Source organism: Ailuropoda melanoleuca, chromosome 15 (genome assembly GCF_002007445.2).
Source record: "Ailuropoda melanoleuca isolate Jingjing chromosome 15, ASM200744v2, whole genome shotgun sequence".
Classification (NCBI taxonomy): Eukaryota; Metazoa; Chordata; class Mammalia; order Carnivora; family Ursidae; genus Ailuropoda; species Ailuropoda melanoleuca.
The window spans coordinates 33,880,288-33,904,113 of NC_048232.1; the positions used below are offsets into that span (position 1 = coordinate 33,880,288).

At 39.7% G+C, this 23,826-nt stretch overlaps 1 protein-coding gene across 1 annotated transcript; it reads right to left on the reverse strand.

Moving 5' to 3' along the window:
* Window positions 1-625: 625 nt before the first annotated feature.
* PTGES3 (prostaglandin E synthase 3) lies at window positions 626-22,938 on the reverse strand. Its single transcript, XM_034643827.1, has 7 exons — window positions 22,803-22,938; window positions 7,252-7,365; window positions 7,034-7,103; window positions 6,436-6,534; window positions 5,593-5,682; window positions 2,264-2,288; window positions 626-1,786 (listed from the first exon to the last, which is right to left on the reverse strand). Coding segments are annotated over exons 1-7 (420 nt in total). The 5' UTR covers window positions 22,805-22,938; the 3' UTR covers window positions 626-1,766.
* Window positions 22,939-23,826: the final 888 nt, after the last annotated feature.

Below are 23,826 nucleotides of genomic sequence, written 5' to 3' on the forward strand. Positions count from 1 at the left end.
CTCCCACTCCCCCTGCTTGTGTTCCCTCTCTCGCTGGCTGTCTCTATCTCTGTCAAATAAATAAAATCTTTAAAAAATAAATGAAAAAAATAAAAAATAAACTGTAGAAGTTCAAACATATCCCCCAATGTGAAAAAACCTATGGCTTTGAAGAACAGCATTCCTTAACAGAACCAGAACACATGTTATATATACTTCTATAACATAATAAAACAGAGTTGCATGGCAAGCTATGCCCAGCCCTTCTGGAAAGATTTTCTAGTTGTAGCATTTCAAGAAAATGGTTTTGAATTATCACTCTGAACAGTCATATACTTAACAGGGGAAGGGAAAAAGACTGTTTTTTTCTTCTAAATCACCATAATGCCCTATGCAAACCTATTATGGCACACTTCCCATCTCTCAAGTTTTTGTTCAATGTTTGTCCCCCGTGCCTAGCCTGTGACTCCCTGCACACAGCAGGTACCTGAAAGATTGTCTTTATATCCCCAGCACTTAATACTCCTGTAACACAGGTCCTTACTGTCAGACATAAAGAAATACCGAAATAGGAAGCATTTCTATGCTCCGACAAATACACAGAAGTTAGAGGGAATAAAAACTGCCAAAATGCAGAAGCTCAAAGATTTACAGGAGGACAACACATTTAGTTTTATTTCAATCAAATCACAACACTTTCTTTTCCAACTGCTGCAAAGTGCATCTACAATTTGCTATTACAGATCCACTTTTAAAAGGTTTCCTGACATTACAGCAAGCCTTTTTTTCCCAAACAGGAATATTCCCAAATTCTTCCTCAAGTAAAAATAAAAACTCCATTCCAGTAAATGGTAATACATGAAATTACAGTAAACCAGACGCTTAAAAGGACAGCCAAAAAAGTCTTCCAACAGTTTATTAGAAAGAATGTAGACATTAAAAAAAAAAAAATCCCCACTGTCATGAACATAAATTGAGGTTTTCAGCCTGGGACGAGCTGAATCAAAAAAAGAAATAAAAAATCCAATAGTGTATTAACATTTTTTTCCACTCATTTGCCATACTGACAGTGCAAATACAATTTGGTCTAAATGTACAGACTCTCAAGCAACAATGTACAGCCATTCTTTGTCCTCCATGCTAAGAGATGTAAAAGTTTAAGGGTCAAACAATACCAAATGTACAGGCTTCAAAACCATCTAAGTTAGGGCATTCACTAGTTTTAGCTAAGATACATCTGGAACACTGACAAGTGATCACTTACAATAATGTGAAGTAAATTTTTTGAAAAATAAAAGCTTTAGTGGAATAATCCTGGAGGATATACCAGAGGAACAACAAGTTACCAAGTTTAAGGTATCAACCAATTTGTTTCATCAGCCACTTTGAGTCCATTTTCTAAAATCTAAAATTTAGTTATCTTTCTTCTAAGCCAAGAGCTTCCTATCAACGTCAGTATCTATGTTATGAAGTAAAGGAGACTGAGGTGAAATGTTTTTATTTATCACAACTGTTGTATCAATTGCCTAGGACCTCAACAGCATCATGGAAGTCTGGGAAAAGTTCATGCATAAGGTTATTGCCTTAGCTGACTTAAAATTGCCCCATACAATGGTACATATCAACCCTTAGTGAAGCCTTTAAAAAAACAAACAGGTTGAAAAATGGGTTAAAGGAGGCAAATACAGCATCTGCCTTTAGAGCTATCAACTCAGGAATTCTCTCAATTATGAAATCTTGCAGAGAAGTTACTTTTCTTTCTCAAAATCCGGTGATGACAACATTCTTTACTCCAGGTCTGGCATTTCTGAAAGATTTTTAAAAGATTAGTATGAAGTACAAGGGAACAATCTATCAACTTCAAAGTTTTATTTAAAAAAAAAAAGTCTTTTTTTAATGTAAATATCGCATCATTCAAATTTCTGCTTTGGCTATCTTATTAGGCCGTGAAGAAATAATTTTTCTTCCAAAAATTGTAAAGAAGTTAACATCTCTATTTTGAGGGTTTCTGGTCTTTGATGTGAAATATCACTGTGTAGGGCGCCTGCGTGGCACAGTGGTTAAGCGTCTGCCTTCGGCTCAGGGCGTGATCCCGGCGTTATGGGATCGAGCCCCACATCAGGCTCCTCCGCTAAGAGCCTGCTTCTTCCTCTCCCACTCCCCCCTGCTTGTGTTCCCTCTCTCGCTGGCTGTCTCTATCTCCGTCAAATAAATAAATAAAATCTTAAAAAAAAAAAAAAAAGAATTATCACTGTGTAAACATCCTTTTTACAAAGATACTTACTTTCATCGTCACTGTCTTGTGAATCCTGCAGAAGGAAGAATTTTAAAAGTTACCAAGTTGATCAAACATTACTCTGCTGTGCTCACTTCAGCAGCACATATACTAAAAAACATTACTCTGCCTTAAAAAGCTGAAGCACTGTACTTTATTATTACAGTAGCAAAGATATGTGGTTATATCAAGCTTATGAATTTAAATCACTGGACTTCAGAACAAGTTTACTTAAGATGAACAGACATACAGCTGAGGAGCTACCTCCCTGTAAGGTGTGTGCCTTTTGATAGGTGCTCATCCTTTAAATCCCTTCCTATCAACCAGATTGAAACTTTGTATAAAATGGTTTCTCTTCTCTCTTGGCATTCAACAGAAGAGGAAAACGGCTTACTGCAAAAACCACTGACGGACAGAAGACAATGAATTCCAATCCTAGCTGCTGAATTGTCTTAAGTACTTTTCAAACCGTACTGAACAACTTTCTTGAAGATGTTAGCAGGATGCCAGCAGGGGGTAATGTTGAGAAAAGTGATCCAGTTTACCCTTCTTATAAATTCACAACGTCCATCTATTTACTCTATGGTTTCTGACCATTCCTGCTGCAAAACCTGTTTAACTTAGTCAAAATAATCCCTACACTAACTCTTACTTGAGTAAGGCATATGATGTCTCTATGTAGTGATTCTCCTGAAATCTGGTCCCTTTAAGAATGGTCCAGGGGGGGCGCCTGGGTGGCACAGCGGTTAAGCGTCTGCCTTCGGCTTGGGGCCTGATCCCAGCGTTATGGAATCGAGCCCCACGTCAGGCTCCTCCGCTAGGAGCCTCCTTCTTCCTCTCCCACTCCCCCTGCTTGTGTTCCCTCTCTCGCTGGCTGTCTCTATCTCTGTCGAATAAACAAACAAAAAAAAAGAATGGTCCATGGGACACCTGTTCCCTAGTAGATACCTATCCTTCAAAAATGATGAAAATTTCAAAAACTGCTTTTCCCTGTTATTTCTTAGAGGAGGAAAAAAAGACCAACAAGAAGTGGCAAAGAAAGCAATCCTGAATCTATATAAAACAAGCTATAAATACATTGTTTCTTACTATTTAAGTAAACAGAGAAAAGAATTTATAGACTTACATCATCTGCTCCATCTACTTCTGGTAAATCTACATCCTCATCACCACCCATGTTGTTCATCATCTATTTGAAGTGTAAAAATTAGTTTTAAAAATGATGTTAAATTAAGCCCTAGTTATTAGGTTGCAAGCTCCAGAATAAACCTTAAGTCTGTCAATAGATTTCCACCAATAAAAAAAGCAAAACAAACGTTAAGTACCTTCCTTTCTGGAAAAGGTAGATTATATAGGTAATTACATAAAACCCTGACAACTTGTAGGAAGACTAAGTTCTCACTGAAGAAAAGTGAAGTTATTAATATTAAAACTTATCCAGCAAGATATTTATGTAGGATGTAGAAATTAAACACCAAAATCCTAAACAGTGCTTACCTCTGGTGCCTAAGGAAAAGAATGGGATTCATTTATAGTTGTAAAGCTTTGTATCTTAAGCTAAGTGGCATGTGTTTTACGGTATTCTCATTATAGTTTTAAATATTGTGAAGAACCAATAAATGATTTAAAATAAAGAACTTTAGGATGATTAGGCTGTATAAAAGGCCTGAATACTAAATCAAAGACTAAAGAGCAATAACATGTTAAAAACAGAAAATAAACGTAATTCTTGAAATAAAAGGTACATACTATGGAGAATAACACCTTTATATATGTAAATGCTCTTGTAGACTCACAATACATTAGGACTAACAACAGAACATACTTACATGAAGTACTAATTTCCTATCTTTATCCTGATCATGAAGCAAGCAGTACATTACTTAAAAATGTACAAATAACCAAACTAAATTGTTAACAGATGGGGAGGGATTTATCTCCCCAAGCTACAGCTTTTCTGTAATTTTTTTAAACTTAAAATAGTCATATAACCATATATCACTTTATAAATAAAAATTTAAAACTTCCAAAATCAATGCTTACCTGCACTTTAGAGTTAGAAGGGGCCTTTAAAAGACACCTAACCATAAAATTGCTCAGTAGAAAAGTTCTGGGCAAAGTAGTGTTGAATAATATGAATAACTAGTAAGGAGTCTCCCTACATGGGACGCCTGGGTGGCTCAGTTGGTTAAGCGGCTGCCTTCGACTCAGATCATTATCCCAGGGTCCTGGGATCGAGTCCCACATTGGGCTCCTTGCTCAGCGAGGAGCCTGCCTCTCCCTCTATCTGCTTCTCCCTCTGCCTACCACTCCCCTGCTTGTGCTCTCTCTCGCTGACAAATAAAATCTTAAAAAGAAAAAAAAAAAAAAAAAAAAAAGAGTTTCCCTACACCACTGTTGAACACTTTGGTTAAGTTTCCTGAGCAGGGAAAATGCTCAAATGTGCCAAGCACAATGCTAGCTGTTGAGGATACAATGACAAGAGAAGACAGGATGAACTGAATACATTCAAGAGCTATTAAGGAGGTAAAACAAAAAATAGAACAAAAGATAGCTGTTAATGCTATACTGGACAGAGACAGTTAAGAGAGAACAGTGTTAAGCTGTGTTGTGCACAGCTGGGTAAAACGGTGGCACCAATTACTACAGGTAAGGAGTAGGAATAGTACAGTTGAAGAGAATCTTATCTTCCCTTTCCCTCTAATTTGAAATCAAGGTGCCAGAACCATGTGAGACAACCTAATATTCTTTTTCTAATCAGCTTTACTGCTATACATTTATTTAATAAGGTTTATTCTACCTAAAGGGAGATCAATGATTTTTTTCCCTTTGGTTATGGCAATATGTATTTGGTATCTTGGAAAAACAGGCTTACTTAAATCCTTTCCTTGATTTTGTAAACTAAAACATCCTTACACACACCATCTCACTACCATTTTTGTGTTTAAAGGTTTATATTCATATTACATGGCTCTAAAATGCAAACTTATACATGCTCCTAAAAAAATTAATTTCAATGCTAGAATAAGAACCAGTCATAAAACAAACAAAACACCCCCACAAACTAGCTAAATTTAAAATATATTACACTGATAATACAGCTTATTTTTGTCTGTATACATCAACTTTAGAATTACCACTAATTTTTTAAAAAATTATAAAAGAATGTTAAACTTCAGGATTAAATGACCACTGTTAAGATCTTACTTTGTTTTGCTGCAGAATGACCTTCAAAGTAAAATAATTCAGGTCTTAAATACCACTAAGTGCTTTAAAATCAAATTAAATTCACATAAAAATATACTGAGAGGTGGCAAAATGCATCTATAAGAACTTACCTCAGAGAAACGATCAAAATTAGACATGTCTTCATCTGAATCATCTTCCCAGTCTTTCCAATTATTGAAGTCCACACTAAGCCAATTAAGCTATAGATCAATACAAACATCACCCTATGATTAGGTCAACTTAAACTTACAGGTATGTACCTTAAAACTGTATTTCTGGAACTGTGGGTTCATACTAGTGAGGCATGGAATTAACATCCAAAAAAAAAAAATAGACTAGAAAAATCAGAATGAAGTTAAATGCAGTAACAGTCAACACTATTTCACGAAGCTTCTTTCACAGTTGTTAAAAATCATAGTTTAAAACAACAACCACCATCACCCACAAAACAAAAACAGGGGCACCTGAGTGGCTCAGTCAGTTAAGCCTCTGACTCTTGATTTTGGCTCAGGTCTTGATCTCACAGTTTTGAGTTCAAGCCCCACATTGGGCATGGAGAAGACTACTTTTAATAAATAAATAAATACATACATACATATATATGACGACAACAATAATAACAAAACAAAATTCATTGGTAGGAACTATTCTCAGATACAACTGACTTTTTCGTAGCACGAAAATAAGCTTCTATGTGAAACTTACAAAGCCTTCTAAGAAAAATCTGCATCTTGAATTCAGCAAAAGATTCTCCATCAACTAGTGACTGACTTTATTCTGACCACCTTTGGTTTTAAAATAAAACCCAAAGAAGGAAAAACACAGAACATAAGACTTTAATAATACTTAACTATGAAACAGAAACACTGTAATCCTCATGCCAAACAAACGTGTCTTTTATTAATTAAATAAAAATGCAAAACTTTCCCTCCTAAAAAAGAAAAGGAACATACCTTTGCCCTTTCTTTTGTTAACCTTGGCCATGACTGGCCAGATTCGCCTTTTCGTAAACAACATAAAATTGATCTGTCCGTTCTTTTATGCTTGGAATCCTAAAAACAAAAACAATAGGACTATCACACCATTTCTCTCTCCAATATCACTACAGAATAGAAAGTAGCTTGTCATTCCTCAACTCTCCTTTGCAATTTCTTTCCCTACATTTTCTCTAAACTCAAAGAAACATCCCCTAGAGTACTAAAAATTTCATTAGCTATCCAAATTGCAAAAAACTTTTCCCTCCCTGCACAAGGTGAATAAAATAAAACCTCAAAAAATTAACTAAATATAATCATAGAATAATTTAAAGATTCTACAAAGTTAGATCAAGACAAGCCTCAAGAATACTGCCCTAAGTCAAACAGTGATAGCAAGAACAAAAAGAGTATGCAGAGAAGTAGTTCTAAGAGGAAATATTGCAAAAATACAAATATGCCTAGTTAGCCTCAGAACTGTTAAGAAAAACAATTACTGCTTACTGCTAAAAAGAATACTTGATGTATGCCCATTTCCTCAGATTTAAATTGGAATTAAAGCATCAAGACTACTTACATTTGGATCAATACAGTGAAAAAGATCAATTTCATTTAAATGTTTAAAATTATCACTTCCTCCAAGACAACTGTGTAAAAAAAAAATAATAATAAAAAAATGAGCCTCTTCAGAGAGATAAAGATTAGTAATACCTTCAGTGAAAACACAAAACAAGCAAGTCAAAGTTAGTTGTCTAATATAAGCTTTTTACCCAATGATGTAAAACGGTAATTTACCTGAACGTAAGTTTGGATTTTTCAAAATTTACATTAACATCTTTACTGTCTTCGACACAAAATTCAATGAAGACATAGTCCCTTCGATCGTACCACTTTGCAGAAGCAGGCTGCCTACAAAGAGATAAAATTAGACAAAGTTAAGCTGGAATTCATTAACTGAATATTTACATACCCTCCAAAGTTTGGCATAGAAGTATATTTCCACTCAAACAGTGATTATTTTGAGGCAATTAGCAGCATCAGCAGCAGCACCAGCATTACTATTATTATTGAAGCAGGTTCCAATGTGGGGCTTGAACTCACAACCCTAAGATCAAGACCTAAGCTGAGATCAAGAATCAGATGCTTAACCGACTGAGCCAAGCAGGCGCCCCTTTAGGCAGTTTATTATAATTTCAAATACATTTTTACTCTGAACAGCTGCATTCCAAGTTAAAACATAGTGATACTGATTTCACAACAGGAAAGGAAAAAAAAAAACAAACAACAATGCTCAATAGGGTTAACCACTGGGAAGCCCTGTCAAAATTTATGTGCCTCCCTTAGAGCCTTGCTCCTAAATGTCAACTTCATAGAATTAAGAAATCACACAGAACTAATCCACTATCAGTTGAAATGCAGTATTAAACATTTCTACTTACAATACTAGGAACTAGGGGAAGGGAGATGATGGTAGAATTGTCAGTGTTTTTTAAAAAGTTCTTGTCTGTAGCTTATTTTTTACTATATCAAGCAACTTTTTTTTTTTTTTATTTTATTTGACAGAGAGAGACAGCCAGCGAGAGAGGGCACAAGCACGGGGAGTGGGGGAGGAAGAAGCAGGCTCCCAGTGGAGAAGCCTGCTGTGGGGCTCGATCCCAGAACTCTGGGATCACGCGCTGAGCCGAAGGCAGACCCTTAACGACTGCGCCACTCAGGCGCCCCTCAAGCAACCATTTTTTTGACCAATTTTCCTAACTTTTATGATTCTAAATAATGACATTAAAGAATTAAGCTTTTTTACAGCCTCATCTTCTACTCTATCTACACATGTATCTGATAAATACGATACTAGAAAGAGCCTGGACCATTTGCTTCTTCCTTATTCTTCTGCTCCTGTCTCCTGCAATATACCTGTCTTCTTCATGGTGTCAGCTGCCTAGAGCTCTACCCATCCATTATGTTTTAGAACATGGTTAAAAAAACTGCCAGAAGCAAATGTAGTCAAATACAGTTGATAAAGATTGTATAGGTAAATACTTTCTTTTTTTTATTTGAGATCAAGACCTGAGCTGAGATCAAGTGTTGGATGCTTAACCAACTGAACCACCCAGGTGCCCTGTTTCTTTTAAATTGTTCTTTGGGGGGTGCCTGGCTGACTCAGTTGGTAGAGCATGCACTTCTTGATCTTTGAGTCCCACGCTGGGTGTAGAAATTACTTAAAATACAATCTTTAAGAAAAGAAAATTCTTAAAAAAAAATTAAAATTGTTCTTTATAATCCTTAGATAAATATCCTCATTTGCATAAAAATTCCTAGAATTCAGGGGCACCTGGGTGGCTCAGTCGTTAAGTGTCTGCCTTAAGTGTCTGTCTTCGGCTCAGGGTGTGATCCCGGGGTTCTGGGATCAAGCCCCACATCAGGCTCTGCTGTCTGTCAAATAAATAAATAAAATCTTAAAAAACAAAAAAATTCCTAGAATTCACACATACACACCCCAACAGGATTTGCTTCTAAAGAATGAACCAGAAAGACAATGCAGGAAAGGAAGCAGAACCACATCATTCTCAATGGGTTCACTTATTTTCTAAAAATAAGCATGTTCTGCTCTGATAATGTAAAAATTGAAATTATTGGCTATACAGGAATTTTTCTGTTTTTTAACTGTTTTGTAAACCTAGAAATTAAAAACTTAATTATCGTTATGTCCCATCACTACTCATAAACAAACTCAGATGCAAGGAATTGTTTCAAGCTCTGAAATTCCCAATCCTAAAGAGTAGCAGCTTAAAGTCCCTCCCATAAATAAAAAGTTGTAGCCAATTGCTCATCAGCATTTTTACACAAAAGTTAAACCTAACTAGTCAATTCCACTCTGGGATATTGATATCAGATCCGAAGTAGGTTAACAATTATGGATGACAATTTTCAAAGTCTAAATACCAGCAAATCAGCAAGGGCAAAAGCTATTTATTCAGGCATCTATCAACAGATTAAAAAAAACAACAACAAAAAAACAGGGGCGCCTGGGTGGCACAGCGGTTAAGCGTCTGCCTTCGGCTCAGGGCGTGATCCCGGCGTTATGGGATCGAGCCCCACATCAGGCTCCTCTGATGTGAGCCTGCTTCTTCCTCTCCCACTCCCCCTGCTTGTGTTCCCTCTCTCGCTGGCTGTCTCTATCTCTGTCATATAAATAAAATGTTAAAAAAAAAAAACAAAACCCAAACAGATTTTTACATGCCTCTGAAGAAAAGTCTAACCAAACTTCTGCTGGACTAAGGAATCACTTCTAATGTCAATATGTTAATATAGTTAACAAACGAGTTAGGAGTTTTATGAATAGGTCACAATAGGTCACACGTTATTTTTAGCTCATTTTCTTACCAAAATGGTGTTCTCAATGTGGTAACATGTTGGTCTTTAACTGAAAATATCTGCTAACTTAATAAATAATTAAAATTTTAAACAGTTTTAGGTTCACAGATTTTCAAATTGAAGTGACCATATAGTCCTATGTTTAAAAAGTGCTCGTAATAACCATCTGAACAATGAAGACCACTGTGCCAAAATACTATTTCCAACTAAAGGAACAAGGTTTCCTACAAAGAAATGGCTGACCTCAGTCCTGAGGTGGGAAACACAGATGAGGTTGGGACATCCTGTGCAAATGAAGCTATTAAAAACCATGAGGTCAGTAAAAACCACAGGCAACAGTAGTGTCTCCCCACATTGGCCAATGACAATTCTAGACCACCAGAAGATGCTCCAATTCTCTATAAATTAGTAGTTAAAGAATTAGGCATTTTTCCTTCTTTCCTTTATGAACCTTCATTCATGGTAACTGAATAGACCAGTTCATGAAAGAAACTGTACAGAATTTCAGCTTTAGAGTGGAATAAAATGGGGGATATGGAGGAGTGTGTCACTATTTTGCAACCCTTAAACTGATTTGGCAGTGATCAACAATGGATAAAACCATTAAAAATGACTAGATGACCATCTGATATAGAACTTACTATCCATCCTAAAAAAGTGGGACAACCAGACATAAGCCTCACAATTTGATGCAAGATGATATACTCCACAGTAAACTTAATGCCAGTCTACAAGAATATAAGAAAAAGAAACCACTTAAAGGACACCACGAAGAAGTGAGAAATCCAGAACACTATTAAATCAAGGCTATAAAGAGGAGGGACTGCTCTGGATGAAACGAAACCTTAAGGGAGGTGCCTGGGTGGCACAGTTGGTTAAGCATCCATCTCCTGGCTTCAGCTGAGGTCATGATCTCAGGGTCCTGAGATCCAGCCACGAGTTGGGCTCCACACGAGTTGAGGAGTCTACTTAAGATTCTCTCTCCAACTCCCATCCCAACGCCCACTCTTTCTCAAATAAGTAAATCTTTAAAAAAGGAAGAAATCTAAGGGTTACTAAACATGTACAATTGGTGAACCTAGGCTGTATCTCCATTCCAACCTAAACACAGAAAAGAGATTACTGAAACTGTGACAATCTGAATATGGACAGGGTTATTAGACAATATGAAAATCACTGTTAAACTTTGTTTGGCATGAAAGGAAATGTTTTTATGAAAAAAAAAAAAAAAAAAACGTCAGGGCGCCTGGGTGGCTCAGTTGGCTCAGGTCATGGTCCCAGGGTTCTGGGATTGAGTCCCACACTGGGCTCCCTGCTCTTCAGGGATCCTGCTTCTCCCTCTGCCCCTCCCTCCAGCTCCTGCTCTGTCAAATATGTAAAATCTTTCCAAAAAAAAAAAAAAAATGTCCATTCAAGGTGAAAACTTAAGTATATGGGGTTTGCTTTAAAAGACTTCAGGGGAGGGGCACCGGGGTGGTTCAGTCGGTTAAGTGTCTGCCCCTTCATGATCTCAGGGTCCTGGGATTGAGCCCCGAACCAGGCTCCCTGCTGGGCGGGGAATCTACTTCTCTCTCTGCTGCTCCCCTGCTTGTGCTCTCCCACTCTGTCAAATAAACAAAATCTTTAAAGTAAGTAAGTAAATAAATAATGATTTGGGGGGGGGGGCCCTGCCTGGCTCAGTTGGTTAAGCCTCTGCCTTCAGCTCAGGTCATGATCTCTGGGCCCTAGGATGGAGACCCACCTCAGGCTCCCTGTGCTTCTTCATCTCCCTCTGCCCCCCCACACCACACACTCTCTCTCAAATAAATAAAAAAAATCTTTTGAGATGAATGAATGAATGAATGAATGGCTTCAGCAGGGGCACCTGGGTGGCTCAGTCAGTTGTGTCTGACTTCTGCCCAGGGCATGATCTTGGAGTCCTGGGACTGAGCCCCGCATCAGGCTCTGCACTCAGCAGGGAGTCTGTTTCTCCCTCTATCCTTTCCCCTGCTGGTAAGCACTTCCCCCCCTCCTGCCCCCAAAATAGGTGAACTAAGAAATAAATAAAAATAAAAGACTTCAGGAAAGGAAAAAGGGGGTAGATAAAGCAACGCGGCAAAGACCTGCTAAGCACTGAATCTAGATGACAGGTAGATGGGGAATTATGTTCACTGTACTTTTTAAAAAGTGTTATTAAGTAATTCTGGCAGGGAATACTTTCTTCCTTTGGTGTAACCCAGTCTAATTTTGAAATTGTGTTATACTTGGTTAATGAAAAGATTCTACTCCCAATACATTTTACAAATGGTATTTCAATAAACTCTGGTAAATGCTTTTGTAGCCAAACTTAACAATCTTCAGATTATGTTTACATTGTAAAAATTGCATACTAAGAGCCTATAGTAATAGAAAAGGAGCACACTAACGGTGACATGGTTATTACAAAGGCTATATAACAAACCAACTAGCATATTAGCTCTTCAATTTGTTCATATTGAGAACAGTGGAACCAGAGAATCTTTTTCCTTTCCTCAAATTCACATTAAGTTATCTAGAGTCAGATTGTTATGGGCTGAATTTTATCCCCCACAAATTCATATATTGAAATCCTAAACCCTCCAGACTTCACAATAAGAATGTATTTGGAGAGAGGATCTTTAAAATGAAGTCTTAGGGTGGGCCATAATCCAACATGACTGGTGTCCCTACAAAAGACCTGTGAAGACACAGAAGAGATTCATCTACAAGCCAAGGAGAAAGGCCTCCGAAGAAACCAATCCTGCTGACACCCTGATCTCAGGCTAACACCCTCCAGAATTGTGAGAAAGTAAATTTCTACTGTTTAAGTCACCCCATCTCTGGTACTTTGTTATGGCAGTTCTAGCAAGCAAATACAACCATTTTCCAAATAACAAAATTAAATGATCCAAAGCAGGGGTTGGTGCAGGAGCCAAAAATGGTTTTTATATTTTTAAAGAGTTCTAAAAACAAGCATGTGGGACAGAGATATCTGTGGCTTATAAAACTTAATATGTTTATTAGGTAATCCTGATCTAAACCATCAAAATATATACAAAAGATGACCCTATACTTAACCCTAAACCAGTAACAAACTCATATATTCACTCAACTGGAAGAGAACTCAATTGTTTGTGAAATCCCACTTGTCTTCTATGAGGATCACAACATTTCTTTTTCTATTAACCAAAAGAGGAGCTGATTTAGCTTTAACTCTAGCTCCTAAATTACATTGGATTTATCTCTAGCCTTGTACTAACATTGGCAAAATTCATAACCACTGTGCAGGTCAGTCAGTTCACATTAACAGTAAATAACTATAGATGTAAATGAAAACTTTTCTTGGGGCGCCTGGGTGGCTCAGTCGTTAAGCGTCTGCCTTCGGCTCAGGGCATGATCCTGGCGTTATGGGTGTGAGCCCCATATCAGGCTCCTCCACTGGGAGCCTGCTTCTTCCTCTCCCACTCCCCCTGCTTGTGTTCCCTCTCTCTCTGGCTGTCTCTCTCTCTGTCAAATAAATAAAATCTTAAAAGCCCCCCCCCAAAAAAACCCTTTTCTTTTACCTCACATATGCTATGCCAATAATCCATTATTTAAAACAAAACAAAACAAAACTGAACCCCCCCCCCCCCGTGGGACATTCCGTGTTCTTCTGACAAGAGCTTACAAGCTCAACATTAGGGCCAGGTCAGTTCGAGCAACTAAATTTTGCAGATCCTAAAATTCTCTATGGTTCTGACTAAAACTTCTTAGTTTTTCTTAAAAAGACAGAGTGAGAACCATTATTTGCTTCCAAATACCATTTTTAATATGCTAGAATCTGGTGAGTTTTAATTCAAATTTGTAGAAAATGACAAACACTCTTCACTTCAAAAAATGGATGTACGCGGCTCAGCTGCTTAAGTGTCTGCCTCTGCCTCAGGTCACGATCCCAGGGTCCTGAGATCAAGCCCCGCATTGGGCTCCCTGCTTCTCCCTCTCCCTGACGCTCCCCCTGCTTGTGCTCTGTCGAATAAATAAAAATCTTAAAAAAAAAAAAAGAAAAAAAAGAGAGGGGGAGGAGAGGGAGGGGAAGGGGAAGGAGATGCACCAGCGCAATGGTCTGAATGCATCCTCCTAAAATGTGTATATTGAAATCCTAATGCCCAGTTTGATAGTAATAGAAGGTAAGACATTTGGGAGATGCTTAGGTCACAAGGGTAGAGCCCTCATGAATGAGATTAGTGCCTTACAAAAGAGGCCCCAGCTAGATCCCCACCCCCTTTTCCCTACTGTGAGGGCACAGCAAGAAGCTGTGAGCCAGGAAGTGGGTTCCAGCACCAGAAGATGACCCTGCTGGTGCCTTGATCTTGGGACTTCCAGCCTCCAGAATGGTAAAGCAATAAATTTCTGCTGTTTATATAAACTACCCAGTCTATGATATTTTGTTAAAGCAGTTCAAACAGTCTAGACCACCAGCAAAGCTAAATAGAAAAAAATTTGCTAAGGAAAATTTTCAAATACTGCAATTCTTTTTATAGTTTACTATGTGCAAGGCATACTGAGTTATATGACAATGAAAACACCTCAAGCCTTTGTGAACTGGAAGAACAGACATACATAACTTGGGGTAAGTTCATAAAGCTGAAAGTTGAAAACCATGTTAGAGGTAGGTCACAGAGGTCCCTGGAGACAATGGAAAAGAATTTGGTTTATTCTGTAACTGGGTAAACACACACACACACACGCACGCACGCACATTAATGGCAGCTATCATTCCTTTAGAGCTTTGGAAATCTTCTGGGGTGGAAAATGTTCCACACAGAGTTCCACATCATATGACTTGTCTCTACAACCAACACTATGGTCAACACTCCAACTTCTTTATTTTCTTTTTCTCTCAGAATTTCCAACATCCAGAAATTTTTATGAGCAGGTACTCCAGACTACCACACATAGCAAATATGAAACATACATCAGAACTTAGTGAAACAAAAAACTTTTACTATGAAGTGAGAGGCCTACCTAGTTAAGACCACAATAATTCAAATTCAGCTCCCTGAAATAGATGATTTAGAGCAATCTCATGGGGGGGAGACACACACACACACACACACACACACACACGCTAATCCTACAGAATTACATAAAATTCCACATCACTTTGCTGTATTTCCCTAAGAAATCTTTAGTATCTTGCTGTCACATTTGTGGTCCAACAAGACTGATTTCCTTATTAAAAAGTTTCTATCGGGGCACCTGGGTGACTCAGTCAGTTAAGCATCTGCCTTCAGCTCAGGTCATGATCCCAGGATCCTGGGACTGAGAATCAGTTACTCTATCCAAAACGTAACCAACAAACTATTCCCAAAATAAAGACTCACAAACAAGTCAAATGTACTTTGAGGGTATATATGGATTTGGCAGTATTTCTTTTCCAGATTTCCCAAAATACAGCAAAACCTCAATTAACAAAATATAAAATCAGATACTTAATTTATGGATGGCTTTCATCAACTTTATCTTTCAACTACTGACCACTGATCTACTTTCTACAGGAGACATAGTCGTATTTGGCTGAAATGTGATACGGCAGAATACAGGATTAATAGTAAAAAACCCCTCTTAAGCCCAACCCTTACTATCAAGCACCTTGCATAGTCAAGCCTAGCAGCTAAAATACAACACTGAGAGTTTAAATGTTACTCAATAAACAAATATTTATTAAACACGGGGCTTGTTTTTTTTTGTTCTGGGGACAGAGCAGTCAACGAAACAGACAAAACTTACATTCAAGTTAGATGAGATTTAGTCCAAAAATCTTCTAAGAAATATGGGGGTAAAGCGATCAGGTCCATTACTAACTACAGTTTATCTTTCTTAATGTGTAAATAGATAATACATCATAAGATAACATTCTCAAAAAAGAAAAAAGATAACATTCTCTGCTTATCAGTACAGCTGAGCTTTGAACATGCTGGTTGGGGGGGCCAACCCCCTACAAAGTTGAAAATCCAAGCATAACATGACTCCCCTAAAACCTACTGTTTAACAGCTACTGTTAAACAGCCTACTGTCGACCAGAGCCTCACTGACAATGTAAACAGTAGACTAACACATACTTTGTATATTATATATGTTATACATTGTATTCTTACAATGAAACTAAAGAAAAGACAACGTTAAGAAAGTCCTAAGAACAGGGTGTCTGGGTAGCTCAGTCATTAAGCGTCTGCCTTCGGCTCAGGATGTGGTCCCAGAGTCCTGGGATCAAGCCCCACATCGAGCTCCCTGCTCCCCTGGGAGCCTGCTTCTTCCTCCCCCCGCCCCCTGCTTGTGTTCCCTCTCTCGTTGGCTGTCTCTGTCAAACAAATAAATAAAATTTAAAAAAGATTTGTTATGTATTTGAGAGAGAGAGAGCAGGAGGAGAGGGGAGGAGCAGAGGAATAGGGAGAAGCAGACTCCCCGCGGAGCAGGGGGCCTGATGTGGGGCTTGATCCCAAGATCCTGGGATCATGACCTGAGCCGAAAGCAGACACTTAACTGACTGAGCCACCCAGGCGCCCCTAAACATCAGATTCTTGATCTTAGCTCAGGTCTTGATCTCAGGATTCTGAGTTCAAGCCCCACTTTGGGCTCCATGCTGGACATGGAACCTACTTCAAACAAGTAAACAAAAAAAACCCAACCCCCCCCCACAAACAACCCATAACAACAACAACAAAAAGAAGGGGCGCCTGGGTGGCTCGGTTGTCCAACTTCAGCTCAGGTCATGATCCCAGGGTCCTGGGATGGAGCCCTGCATTGGGCTCCCTGCTCAGTGGGGAGTCTGCTTATTCCACTCCATCTGCCCTTCCCCTCCCATCTGCTTGTGCTCGCTAGCTCTCTCTCAAATAAATAAAATCTTTAAAAAAAAGAAAAGAAAAAATACATTTACAGTACTGTATTTATTGGATAAAAACTACCTAAATGGACCTACACAGTTCAAATCAGTGTTATTCAAGGGTCAACTGAACTTAAGTAATTAATGACAGTTTCCTTGTAAGTTTATTCTTAATAGAGTATGATTACTTGTCTAAAGGATCACTTTGAATTCTAAGATAAAACAATAGAAATCAGAAGACTAGCTTTTTACTAAAGCTTAATAATGAAGTAAATATCTTCTACATTTAGGAATAAACCTATTTCTATTTAGTAGGAAGGTTCTTAAAGACCAGATTCACTAATCTTTTATATATCTCAGAGTATCTTTACAAGTGAAGAAGGATTATAGAAAAAACTCATTAAAACCAAGAAAAAGCCAGCAGTAAGAGATTTTAAAATTCAGAATTACTGATTTCTTAAAGTTAAGTTTGTCAAATAGTCTATCATTTGCAAAAGGGAATCAAGACACAGGTAAATCCTTTTTAGTTTGCACTAAGTGAGGAATGATACAGAAACATGAAATTCTGGTATAGAAAGGGAAAAAGTAGTTCCAGGTTCATAGACTAATGTTGAATTAAAAGCTCTGTCTACAAATGTCGAAAACCACTCTCTTATACATATATTCTTTCCTCAAGCAAATCCCAAGATATGCTTCCCATACTTTCAGATCATCTGTAGGTCAGTTGTACTTCTGGAAAGGTGATCGGAATACACTTGCCAGTCCAGTGGCTTTCAAATTATGCGCAAAGGTGCATCAGGGCACCATGAGAAACTTACAGGGTTACTCTAAAGTATTTTAAATTTGAGAAAAATTTAGTGATACTCAACCTCAGTCAAGACACCAGGTGGTGGGCGCCTGGGTAGCTCAGCTGGTTAAGCATCTGCCTTTGGCTCAGGTCATGATCCCAGGGTCCTGGGATTGAGTCCTCCCTGAGCAGGGAGTCTGCAGGGAGTTGGCTTCTCCCTCTCCCCCTCCCTCCTGCCTGTGCTCTCTCATTGCTCTCTCTCAAACAAATACAATCTAAACAGAAAAAGCAAAAAAACAAAAAGACAGCAGGTGGTTCAATTTCAAAGTATACTGTACTACATTCCTCTCCACTAACCTTCATTTTTGCAAAGATAGATTTCTGGTGGTTGCTATGATTTAAAAGGGGGGGGGCATTAAAAAAATCAGTGGGGAACAGAAACAGAGAGAGAAATATCCAATCTGAATTTAAGGTATAAGAAGTTACAGTCCCCAGGGGCCGCCTGGGTGGCACAGCGGTTAAGCGTCTGCCTTCGGCTCAGGGCGTGATCCCGGCGTTATGGGATCGAGCCCCACATCAGGCTCCTCCGCTATGAGCCTGCTTCTTCCTCTCCCACTCCCCCTGCTTGTGTTCCCTCTCTCGCTGGCTATCTCTCTCTCTGTCAAATAAATAAATAAAATATTAAAAAAAAAAAAAAAAGAAGTTACAGTCCCCAAAGGGCATACATATTCCATTAGTAACTGTGGTTATAAAACAATGACATTTTCCCTTCAACTTTTGTGTATTAACTTTTCAAAGACTACAAGGCTGTCTGGACGAATTACGTTTTTGGACCCAACTACATAATAAACAGAACCGCTATGTTACTCTTTTTGGGCAACACCACCACCAAAAAAACCCAAACCAAACAAACAAACAAAACCTACTAAGACAAAAAGGGGCAAACCAATGTTTGTGAACCTCTGTTTGTTCCTTTATTTGGTAATTTCTACTCTAAAACATAAAAGTGAAAGCTATTCTTAAAGATAGTATTTCTTCCAAGCAACTCCAAACTTCCTACTTGCCACCTTTGGTGCACATCCTAAAACATCTCCAAAGTAGATACAGTAATCTTTCTTCATATAAGACAGACTCAAACAAGGTCAATGTCTCACTGCCTCCATTACAGACAAATTTCAGAGCCTCTGGGCTCCATTACCATACTGTCAAGAAGTGGCACAGGTTTTAACAGAAACAGTTTAGATTAGACTAGATAATAAAACAGAACTACAGAGACATAATTATTTCTCCGGAAATAAAAGGACCACCTGGAAAACTATCCTCCCTTTTTGTAAAGTGGAAAAAATAAGCCTCCTATCAGAAATCCTGAGTTCTAATCCTATCTGGGACAGTTCCTTATACTAATTAGCACTGTGTGAATTAGTATTTAAAGAACTAGATCCTTGGGACCCCTGGGTGGCGCAGCGGTTGGGCGTCTGCCTTTGGCTCAGGGCGTGATCCCAGCGTTGTGGGATTGAGCCCCACATCAGGCTCCTCTGCTATGAGCCTGCTTCTTCCTCTCCCACTCCCCCTGCTTGTGTTCCCTCTCTCGCTGGCTGTCTCTATCTCTGTCAAATAAATAAATAAAATCTTAAAAAAAAAAAAAAAACAACCTAGATCCTGGAACTTAAATACGTACAAAAAATTTTCAGAACAACTCTCTGTGACTTAGATCCTTCCAGTACACAAAGATAATTAAAATGCTGAGTTGGAAAGGGCCCTGACAAACACTTTTTAGAAATACAGTATGACAACCTGTGAAGATCAACTACTGTGCAGAAAATGCACAACAGCACATTATGGCTTTGGAATACAATATGGGGAAAGGCATACTACTACTGTAATTGGCATCTTCCTGAAAAACCAAAAGTTCAAAGGTGACCTAGGGAAGCAGAGAAGTCAGCCTCAATTTAAAATCTATCATTGCCAATATACACAGAAGATAATTAAAAAAAGTTTACAACACACATTGTATTTTTGTAGCAAAATACACTAGATGAGGTTCAATAATTTCCAATTTAGGAACTCCGATATCTTAAGAATTTAAGAGCTAGACTGATTCTAAACAGTCCGTATTACAAGCCTAATTTTTCCTCAAAAGTGACAATCACTACACCCAAGACCCCAAAATGATACAGCTCTGAGAAAATTTTGAAACAGAAAATACAATTAAACATGGATATCTTAGTTAACAGTATATACCTGCCTGCACTGAACAGATTTTGTCACTTCCAGTTTCAACTGCTATCTAGTTAAAGTCTAACTAAGCAGAGAGAAAAATAAGAAAATCCAGTTGCCAGGTTACAGTGGTTAGGAAATCAACGCTGAACAAAAGCCATCATCAGTTACTCTTCCTTAACTTACAGAAATTAACCATATACCATATGCTCACTATTACAATTTGTTTTAGAGGCTAAAGACCGATGATTTTATTTTGGGGACTCAATTCTACAAAACTGAGTGATGGCAAAGTATTCAAGATTTTAACCAATGCTTGGGGCGCCTGGGTAGCGCAGTCGTTAAGCGTCTGCCTTCGGCTCAGGGCGTGATCCCGGCAATCTGGGATCGAGCCCCACATCAGACTCCTCTGCTGGGAGCCTGCTTCTTCCTCTCCCACTCCCCCTGCTTGTGTTCCCTCTCTCACTGGCTGTCTGTCAAATAAATAAATAAAATCTTAAAAAAAAAAAAAAAGATTTTAACCAATGCTAGAGAGAAAGTAAATTTCTGGAGAATTTATTAACTCAAGTACAAGACAACCCAAAGAATGACTTCAAATAGCTCAAAACTAAATAAAATAGGGGCTCCTGGCTGGCTCAGTCAGAAGAGCATGGGACCCTTGATCTCCACGTCTTGAGTTCAACCCCACACTGGGTGTAGAGATGACGAAAAACAAAAACCCAACAAAAACATAAAAACAAAAGTACAAACAAAAAAGAAAACTTTTCCTTCAAAAATCAAAACTTTTTACTTTGTATCTATTAATGAGTCTAAATTAGAATCAGAACCAACTACAATAGCTTAAAAAAAAAAAAAAAGGCAAACTAGCACCCCACCCCCATCCCGCATTTGAAGAGAGGTCCTAAAATCCCAGCCTTCTCCAAACAGGATGAGAGACTGAGCTTTTATGTAAATTATTGGACAAAACTTTAAAAGCCTGGTTCAAAGAAATGTATCTAGAAAACCACTACTAAAGAATATTCAAATGAGAAAAAAAGACTGTAAAACCCTGAAAATATCCAACCGTGAACGTCTCTCTCCACCTTAAAATAAGTTTTATAGCAGGCTCAGTCGGAAAAGCATGCAACTCTTGATCTCGGGCTTAAGAGTTCGAGCCCCATACTAGGGAAATTACTGGAGAGATTACTTAAACATACAAATTTTAAAACATAAAATTTAAAAAATGTTAATAGCAAACATCCACAAAATTAACCCTTATCTGCCAGATTCTTCCGGGGACTGGATGACCCACTAAAGGTTTTTTCCAACTCAAATAACTGATTCATAATACTCATCTTGTAAACTTATTCAAGTCATTAGTTCAAGAAGATCCCCTAAATAATTTGCAAAATGGCATTTATTTTAAAGAGATTTATCTGGTCTCTTCAAAACACACACTTTGAAAGTAGCGTTCTTGTAACTTAGGACTGCTTTTTGGAATATTGATCATTACGCTTTTCATCTGAGTTTTTAACCTATTTACCTAATGTCTTTTATCTTTTTAACTATTTCACGTGACCTCCCAAAAGTATATTTCAAGTCATTCCACGCTTGGTATTTCTCAGTGAAAAGATATTTTGTTTGGCTACATTAGTCTATTAACAGTTGGTAGCTTCTTAGAGAATTTATTTTCTCCTCATGGAGTTTCAAAGTATTAAAAGGCATTTTAAGACTGACAATCCTGCTACATTATTTGGAACAGATTTCAAAGGAAAAGCGAAAGCTACTTTACGTAGATTAAAATATTTTGCTAGATACCACGGGGGTAGGGGTGGGGGATCCTTCCAAAATTCTAATACATCCCTTTTATACAAAACTGTGTTCTTGAGGCTTGCTCTCCATCATCAACCAGCTGTAGTGTATCCATTACTTATCCATTTAGATGTCTAGCCCAATATACTCACCAACAGTATCATTATTTTATTAAATAAACCTTTGAAAGAGTGTTACTTTTCACAGGAATTAAAATTGTTACCCTTCAATTACTCTCGCTACATAGCTTCTGGGGAGTAGCTAGTACCAAAAAAACCTGTAAAACCGGCAGTTCTCACATCTAGAAGGATAGAACTTTTCCTGAGAAGAATATAAGGCCTCGAAGTGGGACTGCCAAAGATTTCTATTCGTTTAAAAATCACTATGCTTTTTTCTTTACCATAATCAACTAAAATTGTTAAAAAAAAAAAAACCTGTCATCTCAACGAAAACAAATTTAAGCTCTCAAAGACAACAAGAAGGCAACCTATTTTACCCTTAATTTAAAAAGGATAATGAAACCTCACCTCAAGTTTAATGCAGAACACAGAAAACGTCCCCAAGTATCTTTCGACTCGACACGTGCGAACTACCTGCTCAATACTAACTCCTCGCGCCCAGGGACCAGGTTGAGTTTCAGCAACCTTCACTCCCATCAAAAGACTGGAGTTAGGAGGAGGCCTGGGAAGATCCATACCCAAGAAATCACGACCCCGGAGAGAGAAGTTGTGGTGACGGTATGACCTCCCTGCAGTTGCCTAGCAGTACCTGTCGCTCAGGGCGGAAGGCCGCGTGGTGCACTACGAGGAGCACCGCCAGCCTTCTGGGAGCACCCACCACAGGTGCACTTGGCCCTGCGCCTGGCCCCAACATCACCGAGCGACAGAATCAGACCACCCAAAAAGCCAAGTGGCTATCCAAGAGGGTCCGCGCCTCCAGGGCGCCCGCATGGCAAAAAAACTAAACCACCACCAAAAAAAAACCCTCACAGGGGAGGAAGGCCTAAGGCTAAGTTACGGAGTTAGAGTAACCCGGACTGGCGAAGGAGGAAAAGTGGGATTTCCGGCGCGGGGAAGCCGAGAGACGGTTCAGAGGTGGGGAAAGAGGACATCTGGAGGAAAAATGTCCTCCACCCGCCAACGGTAACCGGAACAAGGATACTGGACCTCCCACCGCAAGAAAGAACGACCGCCGCCACCAAGGAGAGAAAGACGAGGGGGCCGAAAGCGGGGGAGGGGTGGGGGCAGCTTCCCGGCAGCCCCCTGCGCGGCCTCGGCCTCCCTCCGGGACGACCTTCCCTCGGCCGGGTGTCGCACTCACATCGTGAACGGGGCAGGGGGACGGGCGCACGGGTGGGCGGGCCTCTCCGGGGGCAGCTGCTGGGCAATCGACTCTTCTCCGGTGGCGACTCGGCGTTTTTTTCTCGGTCGCGGCCTCTTCTCGCTTCCCTCAGGCGACGGCGGGCTCGACCTGGGTCCCCAGAATGCACTGCGCGGAGAGAGCGGCTCCTCCGGTCGGGGAGAAGAGGAAAGTGTAGGAAAAGGGGCGCGAGGACGGAGAATGAACGTGCGTGCGTGCGAGCGAGGGGTGGTGAGGCCGGGCGGCGGCTGGTGACGCAGCAAAATGCCCGGGCCCTGCCGCCGCGCGTGCGCACTCTTTGTTTTCGGGCTCCTGCGCGGTTTTCTAGAGATATCTACGGAAAGGGCGGGTCCTCCCAGCTCCTTCGCGATCCTTCCCGGCGCTGGCCCCGCCCCGCGTCGGCTTCCTCCGGTCCGACTCGTTCCCGCCTCTCCTCCCGCGCTCCCCCCTCGCGTTAGAAAACCGTTGGCCCCCTAACCGCCCGGCCACGCGCTTCGGGCGATCTCCCGGAGAAACGGCTGTGTTGACAGCAGGAGGAAGGCGGAGGCGGAGGGATGCAGAATCGGGAGGCCTGAAAAGTGAAACGGCTTGGTTACTCTTGAGGGAGTAAACCAGTCCACTGAGGAAACATTCTCCCGCAAAAAGATGTGAAAAGCCTGTGCTGGTGATATTTGCGGGAGAAGGCTAACTTCAGAATCGAGGGCCTGAGTGCGCCCGGCCATTTTTCTGAAGGTTGAAGACCCTCTCCAGAGGCAAAGAAATTTTGAGGTCTTTGGTTGAAGAGGCACGTTTGCCATTTGGAGCGGGCATTTGCCCCTGCTTCGAGATAATTACTGCTGTAGGTGAGACAGGGAGGTTACTTAAGTGGAGAGTCCAGGTTTGTGAGAATGGAGACACCAGGACGCTCGGTGTCTCCAGACGCATCTATTGGGGGAAGAAGTTCCCCATCTGTTTTCAACCATTATCTCTGGAGCTGCCGCTTTGT